Below are 12,201 nucleotides of genomic sequence, written 5' to 3' on the forward strand. Positions count from 1 at the left end.
CTACCTTTCAAACACCCGGTCATTGTACGTATGGTCGGTGCCGCTTCTCAGGCTGTCAAAGTTGGCGAGCATTTCTTTAACCCATTCAACCCAAGTGTACAAACGTAGAATGCCGGCATCAGCCATGGCTTCCACAAAGTTAGCGTCTTCCACAGTATCCCCAGCATCAGCCAGGGCAAGCCGCATGCCTAATAGAAAATACACGGACATTTGGGATTAATACTGGATTTACCATGGTCCTGTTATGGGCAGATCATGTAAACTAAAGATTTCTAGCACTGCATTTCAGCATTGACCAAAGGGGTCTAGATTGTCACACACCTTCACTTATCAGTACGTAGATAAATACAATCCTATGCTTTAAAAAAAGGTAAAAAGCACACAAACCATCTGCTGAGAACTTGTCGACAGCGTCACTCAATGTTAGGAAGTTTCCAGTTGACTTGGACATCTAATGAAACAGAAAAATGGCATTGGACATAAAAGAAAAAGACATGGAATTTAAAGGGGTTGTCCTGGGGTGAAGTTTTAAAACCTATCCTTAAGATAGGTCATCGTTACGAGACTGGCGGGCTACCTCCACCAATCAGTTGGCAACTGCACCAGAAGCAGCTGGAACCAAGCAATAAATGGGCAGGACACAACAGCGCCATACACTGCTTAGTGGTTGCTGCCAGTACTGCAGTACATTCTCTTCAATGGGAGATGAACTGCAGTCCTTGTCAGTGGCTGCTAAGCTGCAGTTTCCCACCCCATACATAGTTTATTTCCAAGTCCAGCCTGTGCAGTTCTAGGCTGATTGGTGGGAAAGCAGGTTCCCCACCGATTTCCTATTGATAACCTATCCCAGGGCTAGCTTATCAATACTTCAGCCAAGGACAAACTTTTTAAAGCAAAATTGAATAGCTCTTCACAATAGAGGAATGGCCATACTATACCTTTTCTGAATTAAGCAGCAAGTGTCCATTTGCCCTAACAGCTACTGGCCACTTCCCACTAAAGCAAAAATAAAGAGGGAAAATAAAAGGTTAAAGAGTTGATTGTACACCGATTGGTCTAAGGTTCCCTCACAATGGTACACTTGCTACAGGAAGGGCAGAGGTTGCAGTCGCCCACGGCCACACACTCCGAGGGACCCACCTGGAGCCAAGCTACCTTTATTTGTATCAGCATGCGCAGCACGCCAATACAGTTAAACTTTGCGGCAGAGCAGAGGGACACAATTCCCAGCCACACAGCCACTATGGGTCTCGTGAGCCGGGGGACCCGGTGCCAGCGCCGCAACCTTGTGTGCCCGTGATTACAAGTTCAACTTTATCAGTATATAGTTGGAAGCAATGATGAAAAGAGATCATGTCAGCTGACGCTTCCTCCCCTATCATTCATCCTCGATGTCAGACATCTCAGCGCAGCGGGCGTGATAACATTACTACATTGTGCCCTCTGCACTGAGATGGGCGGGCACTCAAAACGCTTGCTGCAGAGACTGGAGCAGCAGGGTAACGAGGAGGAGAAGAGAGTATTGTATTTTTTTTTTTTTAAATCAGTGAGAATTGTGGTGGTCAGAACATGGTATGGAGGACTATCGGGTACATTATACTGTATGGAGGACTATGGGGAGTGCATCATATTGTATGGAGGACTAGGAGGAGTGCATTATACTAAATGGAGGACTATAGGGAGCTCATAGTACTGTATGGAGGACGATGGGGAATGCATAATACTGTATGAAGGACTATGGAGAGTGCATTATACTATAAGGAGGACTATGGGGAGTGCGTTATTCTATATGGAGGACTATGGGGAATGCATTACACTATAAAGAGGATGAGGAGGAGTGCATAATACTGTATGAAGGACTATGGGGAGTACATTATACTATAAGGAAGACTATGAGGCGTGCGTTATTCTATATGGAGGACTATGGGGAGTGCATTATACTATATGGAGGACTATGGGGAGTGCATTATACTCTATGGAGGACTATTGGGAGCATTATACCATATGGAAGACTATATGGGGGCTACTATACTATTTGGAGGGCTATGTAGTAGACTTAATACTGCATGCAAGCAATTATCCAGTGTGAAAGTTTGTGTGGGGTCCATCATACTGTGTGGAGGGCTATGTGGGTGCCATTATACAGTGTTGGGTCATTATACTGTATGTGGGCTCACTATAATATATGGAGAATGGTGTGGGGGTCACAGCTGGGGGATCATACTGTGTTGGGGTCACCATACTCTTCCGGGGGAGTTGAGGAGTAGGGTACAATAAGGTCATCATAATGTGCGTGTGGAGGGAGCGGTGAAGGACTTCACGGTGGGGGTATCTTACAGTGTTTGTGGGGGCGCTGTTGTTGACATCATATCTTACAAGTGCAATGAAAGAGGAATATAGGGCTCCAGTAGAAGGAAAATTAAGAGTGTACACAGTATCACACAGCAGATGTAGTAATAGGGACACATACGGCAGCAGCGCTCAGTATTGGGGTATCAGCAGGATGAAGAGTTTGGGCAGGATGGGGATAGATGGGGATGGTGCTTGAAATGTAAGAAGTCAGATGTGGCATGTCAGAGATTGCCATGTCAGTCTGGGCCAGATGGAAAAGTGAATGACTCCATTAGAAAGAATGTCAGCTGTAAGTCACTATCTGTAACTGTTCTGTTCTGCAGCAATGATGTCTACTACTATATGTCACCATATTTCAGTAATATCAGTTTTTTTTTAGTAACAGTGCGGTCATCTGCTGAGGTTCCCCTATATCCACTATTAGGGTGTGCCACCGTAGCTCTAATCAGGGTTACTTAGTCAGTGGCCAACTTGGAAGTGTTGCTCCCCTGAGCCAAACCTCTAGCTATGCCTATGCATGCTACGTATAAGCGATGAACTAAGACACTGTACAATTCAGGGGCGGTATGGACCATATAACAGTGGGCTAAGACATCACATTGTGTTGTAGCTCCCAACAATATCTGACCATTATTTACACAGTACATTATACTCCATATGTTCTTTTTAAAGAACTATTCAAGCCACCAACTCACCTGTCTTCAGGCCACATAGCCACGTGGTTGTATAGGTAATAGGACAAGTGATTCGGGACCAGATCTTTCCCAGATACTCTCAGATCAACTGGATACCAAAACTCAAACTCCTTCTTTAATAAGTCCAGTTTCTCCTTGGGGATGGTTGTTTTTGGAAACTGTGCCTTCTTGAAAAATATGTAGTCCCAGACCTCCTTGGTCATTTGTTCCGGCCTTTATAGTAGGGAAAACAGTCAGAGCCAAGGTGACAGCCAGAAAAAATATTAATGAGGCCCCTATGAAAAATAAACCAAAATTCTTTTACCTGATACCTATAGGAGAGTCCGCTTTACCATCAAGATCATTCCCCTGTAGCAGATGACAAACAGTGTAGTAGGCCATGTATATTGTAGAGTCAGATAGGGACTCAATTAACCATTGCTCATCCCAAGGCAAGCGAGAGCCTAAAATAAGAAACGCCAGACAAAGAATTACCCAAGCACACGCAACAATCTCGTAAAACACACCATGGAAATTTAAGCAGCGTGCCAAAACTTAATAGTAGTATACTGTGTCTGGGTGTCCGTCTCCAGTAGGCGTACACTACCACAAAATGAAGCACGGCAGAGCGCACGTTCACTCTGCCAACATCATCAGTGCGGTACCAAAGTTGTTATAAAATGAACCGACTTTGACTCCTAAAATATATAATACATTGGGCACACTAGTACAATGCAGGATGAGCTGTAAATGTTTTCATAATAATTTGGGAAAGTTATGAAATGTCCTATAAATGTCTGTCCTGTTCCTGATCTAAGGATCTGGGCTTTTAGTGGAGATGAATCTGTGCTGCACTTTATGCACATGCTCAGTAGTGACCAGTGCTGAGGAGCCATAGTGGAGATGAATCTGTGCTGCACTTTATGCACATGCTCAGTAGTGACCAGTGCTGAGGAGTCAGAGTCAGGGAAATTTAGGAATCGGATGTTTGGCTTACTGACTCCGCAGCCCTGGCCACCATTATAGTCTATGGAACCATCGGAGCATACATCCGAATCCCATTTGGGGGGGGATTTGGACGTAAACTCTGACGTAGCCACTGAAACGATGCAGAGACGGGGTGTGAAAGCACCCTAACTGTGTGTACTATACGACTGTCATGTAACCACAGGTATACAAATAGCATACTTGAGAAGCTAGCTGGCACGTGAACACATCTGCTTCTCAGTAGAAGCTAGTCAATGTGTGAACGCAAGCATGCAAATCACATACTGGCTCTCAAGCGATCACCACTGGAATGGGCAAGTAGAGCCGAATCCTCCCAGCAATCATTGCCCAAAGTTTACACTGAGCTGGACAATCCCTTTAATATACATATTTAAAAGTAAAATGGTAATGTTTCCAAAAGCTATTAACTTGCAGCTATAGGGTTCATTTGCAGGTTAATAGTGTTACAATGCTGAAGCGCGGCTACTGGGAGAAAATGAACTTTTTCCTCCCAGCAGCCACTGGTTTCAGTCATAGAGCCATGTCGGGAGTGGTCATAGTCACGGCTCAGTACACAGTGAGTGGCGCGGCTAGGCACACCCCGCCACTGCAGCACATCTTTGACGTTCATTGAGTCCTAAGAGGGAGGAATAAAGTGAATTTTCTCTAGGTAGCCGCAGTTTCAGTAATGAGGATGGGCTGCATTGTAATGCTATTACTCTAGAGATTACTACTATATCTGCAGAATAATTGCATATGAGGACGTGACAGGTTCCCTATAAACCGTGTAACTGTGTTACGTTTATACATATATGGCTTTTTATCATACTTCTACCAGCAGAAACCGGACATGACCTGGATACACTCAAAAATGGTCATATACAGATTTGTATACTCGAATTTTAAAACAATTTTCATTAATGTTTACTCATTTAGCGTTAAATATCTTCTACCCCTAATAATTACACCTCCTGCAGACGGGTGGAGGTTTGGGTGGTAAAACCACAATTGGCCGTTCAATCATTTCTCTGAAGGGAGCTCCTGCATAAGCATGACCGTAGGTCTGGATCTGATTGTGTATGGGTGGCTATTATATTTTTGAAAAAATAAAAGATAGGCTCACTTTAACCCCTTCATGACCTTGGGATTTTTCGTCTTTCCGTGTTCGTTTTTCACTCCCCTCCTTCCCAGAGCCATAACTTTTTTATTTTTCCGTCAATTTGGCCATGTGAGGGCTTATTTTTTGCGGGACGAGTTGTACTTTTGAACGACATCATTGGTTTTAGCATGTCGTGTACTAGAAAACGGGAAAAAAATTCCAAGTGCAGTGAAATTGCAAAAAAAGTGCAATCCCACACTTGTTTTTTGTTTGGCTTTTTTGCTAGGTTCACTAAATGCTAAAACTGACCTGCCACTATGATTCTCCAGGTCAGTACGAGTTCATAGACACCTAACATGACTAGGTTATTTTTTATCTAAGTGGTAAAAAAAAATTCAAAACTTTGCTAAAAAAAAAAAAAAAAAAAATTGCGCCATTTTCCGATACCCGTAGCGTCTCCATTTTTCGTGATCTGGGGTCAGTTGAAGGCTTATTTTTTGCGTGCCGAGATGACGTTTTTAATGATAGCATTTTGGATACGTTCTTTTGATCGCCCGTTATTGCATTTTAATGCAATGTCGCGGCGACCAAAAAAACATAATTCTGGCGTTTCGCATTTTTTTCTCGCTACGCCGTTTAGTGATCAGGTTAACGCTTTTTTTTAATTGATAGATCGGGCGATTCTGAGCGCGGCGATACCAAATATGTGTAGATTTGATTTTTTTTTTTATTCATTTATTTTGATTGGGGCGAAAGGAGGGTGATTTAAACTTTTATAATTTTTTTATTTTTTTCACATTTTTTAAGGCTAGAAGCAGGCACAACGCGATCGGCTCTGCTACACAGCAGCGATCATCAGATCGCTGCTATGTAGCAGAATTGCAGGTGTGCTGTGAGCGCCGACCACAGGGTGGCGCTCACAGCTACCGGCGATCAGTAACCATAGAGGTCTCAAGGACCTCTATGGTTACTATTCTGAAGCATCGCCGACCCCCGATCATGTGACGGGGGTCTGCGATGACGTCATTTCCGACCGCCCGGCCTCAAGCAGTAGTTAAATGCCGCTGTTTGCGATTGACAGCGTCATTTAACTAGTTAATAGGTGCGGGCAGATCGCGATTCTGCCCGCGCCTATTACGGGCACATGTCAGCTGTTCAAAACAGCTGACATGTCCCGGCTTTGGTGCGGGCTCACCGCGGAGCCCTGCATCAAAGCAGGGGATCTGACCTCGGACGTACTATCCCGTCCGAGGTCAGATAGGGGTTAAGGACTCCAATTTAGCAAAATATAGATTGAATACAGTATAGCGACATGCCAGCAAATTTATAGCCAGGTTGCAACTCACATCCCAACCACTAGGTGGACACACGTAGGCTTCACAAAATTATGTTTTGTTTTAAGGCTACTTATCTGACACTTCTCATGTCAACTTATATAAAGTCAAGAGGACAGGTAAGGAATGACACATCTGTACGACAACTTTATTATAGTATTCAAAGCTGAACCTAGACTAAATGAGGATTTTTGGTACTCACTGTAAAATCTCTCATGTTCTTCGTTGGCAGACACAGTAATCATGGCAGAAGACTAACTCATAGTTCCTGTGTCCCCCAATGAAGCGACAGAGAAATTAAGATTTTTGTTATTTACCATAAAATCACTTTCTCATAGACTTCATTGAAGGACACCGCAATTATGAGTTAAACTGCTGCCATGGGTCCAGAAATGAAGACTACAAGCAACAGATGTTATGGTGAGTACCAAAAATCTACTTTTCTCATAGTCTTCATTGAAGGACACAGCTACCATGGGTTAGACTGCTGCCATGGTTCCAGAAATGAAGACCACAAGAAACAGATGTTATGGTGAGAACCAAAAATCTACTTTCCTCATAGTCTTCATTGAAGGACACAGCTACCATAGGTTAGAATGCTGCCATCGTTCCAGAAATGAAGACCACAAGAAACAGATGTTATGGTGAGTACCAAAAATCTACTTTTCTCAGTCTTCATTGAAGGACACAGCTACCATAGGTTAGACTGCTGCTATGGTTCCTGCGTCCCCGAATGAAGCAACCATGAAAACGAGAAGTCTTGTACTCACCAGAAAATCATTTCATATGCCCACAGGAAAGAGCAAAATCAGTCATAGGCCCCTGTCGGCTAAAGTGGAGATGGCTAGTCTATGAACAGAAACATCTATCAAGTGACTAGATTACTAAATTACTAAAACTTTCTATAAACCCTTATTAAATTTATCACAGTGGCTCATGATAAAGGATTGATTATACGATCTGAAGACGCACTTATTACATGATTTACTTTGCTTTAACTACTCCTAAAGGGTTGAGCTCCAAGACAGGTAACCATCTCCTACTCATGTCAATGCTTGAAACTTAGGCTACTAAATGGTCCATTTGACTACATGATGGAGGCCGATGTCTTCCAGATTCAGAAGACTTGCATTTGGGGTCAAAAACAGCCAAATCAGGGAAGGGCAACAATCAGATAAGAGTCGGACCTAGCCATTGGGGTGGATAATGGTTCGATCTACAGAGAGTGACAATCTGTGTGTAGCGAAGCCATGGATGATACTCTCGTTATCCATCAGGATCATCATCTGCTGAAAATCACACTGAGAAACTAGATCTGTCGAGAGCGAATGAGGGCCTATTTAGCTTTAGGCTGTGTTCACACGTTGCGGTTTTTTTGCGGTTTTCCCCCGATAAAAACGCTATAAAACCGCAAAAAAAACGCATACAGTAAGCATCCCATCATTTAGAATGAATTCCGCATGTTTTGTGCACATGATGCGTTTTTTTCCGCAAAAAAAACGCATACCGCACAAAATCCGGACATGCTCTATCTTTTTGCGTTTTTTTTGCGGATTTCCCACTCCAAAATGCATTGGGAAGTGTCCGGAAAAAACTGCGTCAAAACCGTGTCAAAACCGCGGCAAAAACGCATGCGGTTTTCTTGCGGATTTCATGCAGAAAATGTCCGGAATTCTCAGGAATTTTCTGCAAGAAATCCTGAACGTGTGCACATAGCCTTATGCAAGGGATTAGACTTACCCAAGCCGTACGTCCTGGAGCAGGCATGTTCTTGTAGCCAGCCCAGAGTGGCTTCAAAGTTTCTTCTGGTCTCCTCGCAAAACCTTCAAGCAATGGAAGTAAAATTATTTCTTGCCTGAATTGCAGCCTTTCCAGAGACAGGAGCAACACTCACTCTGCATTCAATTATTATTGTATGAGCGTAAAAAGTGAATATTAAAGCCTGGTTTCCAAGTGGTTCTATTAAACCTAACTCACGTTTCCAGGTTCTTCAAGCACTCTGTAGTCTGTTTCTTCCAGCTCTCTTCACCGTAATCCAGGTACCTAAGCAAATTACACCACAAAGTCAAAAGAACTAATACTATAATTACCTAGGTTGTTTCTTAAAATATAATCATTGGTAAATGCAACCACCAGTATACAAGATAACAGAAATATCTGTTATTGTTAGCGCTTGTTCCAGAAAGCTTACCACTGGTCACATAGCGCAACCACACATTCATCAGCTGAGCGGGAAATGACCTGCTTTTCTGGCTCCATGTAAATCATCGCTTCATTCTACACGAAAAAGAAAGGAAATTATTAGGAATTTACCAAACTTTTGGTAAGGGCTTCCTTATTATACATCTCATCATATGCGCTGCGTAACTAAAAAGATAAAAAAGTGACTCAATTAATATTTTAATGCTGCAAAAACAGCATGTGCAACCACAGCCCCGAGGAACAGAATAAGTAATGCTTACATTATGACAGCAATCAGGGATCTTAAAGAAGCTCTCCTCCTCCCATCAAAGCTTTTATCCTCTCTATATATTGCAATCATCATATTATACAGATCTGTGTACTTACAATTGCTCATTTTAGGTTTCTACCTAGCTATTTCTTCTCTTTTTCATTACATCTATAAGATCATATGATTAAACATGGACTAGCTGAATCCTTCTAAGCTCTGTTTAGAAACAGGAGGTCAATTTTCTCTGCACAACACGTGAGTCACTGCAAAAGTCCCAGTGGGGGGAGGGCATGGAACAGCTGGGTCAGAAGATGAAGAGAGGGATGATAAACGCAGGGATGAGAAACTTCCTGTTTCTATATAGAGCAGAGGAAAGAGAAGAATTATCTGGGAAGAAAGGAAAAATGAGCAATTGTAAGTACACAGCGCTACATAATATGATTGCTATATATTAAGAGGATAAAAACTTTCATGGGAGGAGTGATTCCTTAAAAACTCTTAAAAGAATAATTCTTTCTTCCACCTCTAGGACAAGCTCATTAGTTACACATTTATTAAAGGGGTGTTCCAAGGTTTAAAAAATACAGAAAGGTAGTGTATATACCTGCGTAGTAGGCATAAGTAGTTAATGCGATGCACCTTTGTTTTACTGCAGAAAGTAGTATAATTAGCAATGTGAAGGATTACTGTTGCCAGGACTCCTTTTCCATCTTGCAGACATTGAGATGTCTGTATGCCCCTTTATAACAGGGTGTAGAGGTAGGGATTAGCGATGAGTTAACGAGCTGGGATAAGGTGTTACCTGAGCATGCTCAGGTGCTAACCAAGTGACTTAAGAGTGCTCGAAAAATATGTTATAGTCCCTGCGGCTGTTTAACAGTTGCAACACATGCATGGATTGCTTGTGGGAAAGGTAGGAAAGAGGTACACCAAGGAGGAGTAGCGATAACTGGCATGCGATCTGTGACGTCATGTACATCAAGGATTGGCACAATGGAAAGAACCAGGTATTAAAGGCATGTGATGTCCCCAAGCAGGGGCGAAACTGGCTAACAGAGGAATCTCAGCTACAAGACAGTATATTACCAAGTAACTCATCTTATGGCATGCAAAACATTTTCACATCCCTTTAATTAGTTTGATGGAAGGTGTGCAACTCACTATGCAGCCAGGGGTAACTGCTGCCAATTTATTATGTAGTGGGTGTGTAAAAGGAAGCAAGGAACTTGTGTCAATAAATAAACAGCAACAATTACTAAAATAAACGTAAGGTTAAAAGTAACGGTATATTTTCTTTAATTAGACCACAACTACCAGCGCCTTAAACCTCCTAAACCAACAGAAGTATTAGATGGGTGCCCCTTAGTCACCCTACACAGGTAAATTTAATATTAATACCTAACCATTCTCAACCAACAAGAATCTAATCTGGTTTTAGAAAAAAAACCTGCAATGTACCCAAGAAAGAACAAATGGTAGTAAACATACGCTGTCAATCATCATCTTCTGGATGGGCTTTTTGACATCTTGCACCTTCTTGCCTTCATACCCTGGAACTATCATTACCTGGGGAGCAAAGAAAAGAGAACAGATCAGATGAGCAGGGTACAGGTATTAAGGATCAGCTGTATGAGGAAGATCAGGAATACGGCAGCAAATATTGGTAGTGACATATACTAAGGTCATCGAAAGCTACTAAAGACGAGAAACATTGGTGAAATCGTGTTGTTTCTTCGCCGTGTCCTGCTCACATGTTGTGCACAGGAACGGCATCATATAGTTGCAGGCTGATTTCTTGCAAATCCAGCAGACAGGAGGGCCTATGTGCAAGTTAAAAACTATGGGGATCTCCGCCGCGTCGCTCGGTTGGGATCTCGGAGGTCGGTATGCTGGCCATATACCATAACAATGGAAGGTGGGAACGCCACAGTCACCAAACAGTGGTTATCAATCAGTTGTATCTAGTGATATAGCAGACAATACAGCGTACTGCAAAATCCCAATCAATATGCTTATGTGCTGCCTTTAAAATAACACATACATACTCCCTCATAGAATCCTTTTAGGTAAACTTTTTCCTTTGCTTCTGTTAGTTTGTCTCGGTCATTTTGACTCTGGATTTTCAGCTCATCGCAGACCAAGGGAGCAGACAGATTTCCATAGCCGGGGATGTCAATGATGGGTATCTAAAGGCAAAATGATAAGAAAAAAACATAGATTACCATCAGTAGCTGCTTCCAACATAGAGTTCAAGTCTAGTGATGAGCGAATATACTCATTACTCGAGATTTCACCAGCATGACCGGGGGTCCTCCAAGTATTTTTTAGTACTCGGAGATTTAGTTTTTCTTTGCCGCAGCTGAATGATTTACATCTGTTAGCCAGCCTAAGTACATGTTGGGGTTGCCTGGTTGCTAGGGAATCCCCACATGTACTTATGCTGGCTAACAGATGTAAATCATTCAGCTGCGGCAAGAAAAACTAAATCTCCAAGCATTAAAAAATACTCGGAGGACCCCCGATCATGCTGGTGAAATCTCAAGTAACGAGTATAGTCGCTCATCACTATTCAAGTCCTCTTCCTCTCTGAAGAGGCAATTTGCACATCTGTAGGGAAGCATCCAACTTGCACATATAGTAACCTAGTATGCAGTGAAAGGAGAAGTACAAACTATAGCAATAGTGATGAGTGAACGTGCTCAGGTGGCAAGTGCTAACCGAGTGTCTTCGGGGTGCTCGAAAAATATGTGAGTCACGCGGCAGTTCGACAGCCACAACACACGTTTGTTAGTGAATCCCTGCATGTGTTGTACCTCTGTGGGAGAGGTGCGTTTGGATTTGGGAGGGCTGGATTTCTTATGGGGGGGCACGTATTTAAGAGATTTACACAGAAACCCCGATGTAAGCGCTCAGCGTAGAGCACAGGATAAGTGTGAGCCAAACTGCAATCTTTGGGAGGCAGAATGAACAAATCAGCAAAAGGTGAAGAATTAGTTTTGCTTCTTTTTTTTTTTTACACTGTTCCTCGTGCAGTACAAGTGAGACTACTATATTCTTTGTGTTGGTGCTATTACAGCGATACCAGATTTACACAAAACAATAGTTTTTTTTATATAAAATAGTTTTTGAGTAAAAGCGTCAAAACACAGAAAAATGATATAAATGTGATATCGCTGTAATCGTACTGACCCGAAGAATAAAGCAACCTTATAAATTTTCCACAGGTAGAACAGCATAAATAAATAAAAAAAAAAAAAACCCCAAAAAAATTCTTGAATTGCTCGTTTTTTGCTCATTCTACCT

At 42.4% G+C, this 12,201-nt stretch overlaps 1 protein-coding gene across 1 annotated transcript in view; it reads right to left on the reverse strand.

Moving 5' to 3' along the window:
- LARS1 (leucyl-tRNA synthetase 1) overlaps positions 1-12,201 on the reverse strand; it is a 95,886-nt gene that overhangs the window by 25,840 nt on the left and 57,845 nt on the right. The window contains exons 14-23 of the mRNA XM_069764067.1: positions 10,944-11,084; positions 10,387-10,464; positions 8,638-8,723; positions 8,424-8,489; positions 8,187-8,269; positions 3,352-3,490; positions 3,048-3,260; positions 939-996; positions 388-451; positions 5-188 (exon numbers count right to left, since the gene is read on the reverse strand). Of these exons, the coding sequence (XP_069620168.1) occupies positions 5-188; positions 388-451; positions 939-996; positions 3,048-3,260; positions 3,352-3,490; positions 8,187-8,269; positions 8,424-8,489; positions 8,638-8,723; positions 10,387-10,464; positions 10,944-11,084 (1,112 nt within the window). The remainder of the gene's footprint in view (positions 1-4; positions 189-387; positions 452-938; positions 997-3,047; positions 3,261-3,351; positions 3,491-8,186; positions 8,270-8,423; positions 8,490-8,637; positions 8,724-10,386; positions 10,465-10,943; positions 11,085-12,201) is intronic.

The sequence above is a fragment of the Ranitomeya imitator genome, chromosome 4, assembly GCF_032444005.1.
Source record: "Ranitomeya imitator isolate aRanImi1 chromosome 4, aRanImi1.pri, whole genome shotgun sequence".
In the NCBI taxonomy this organism is placed as follows: domain Eukaryota; kingdom Metazoa; phylum Chordata; class Amphibia; order Anura; family Dendrobatidae; genus Ranitomeya; species Ranitomeya imitator.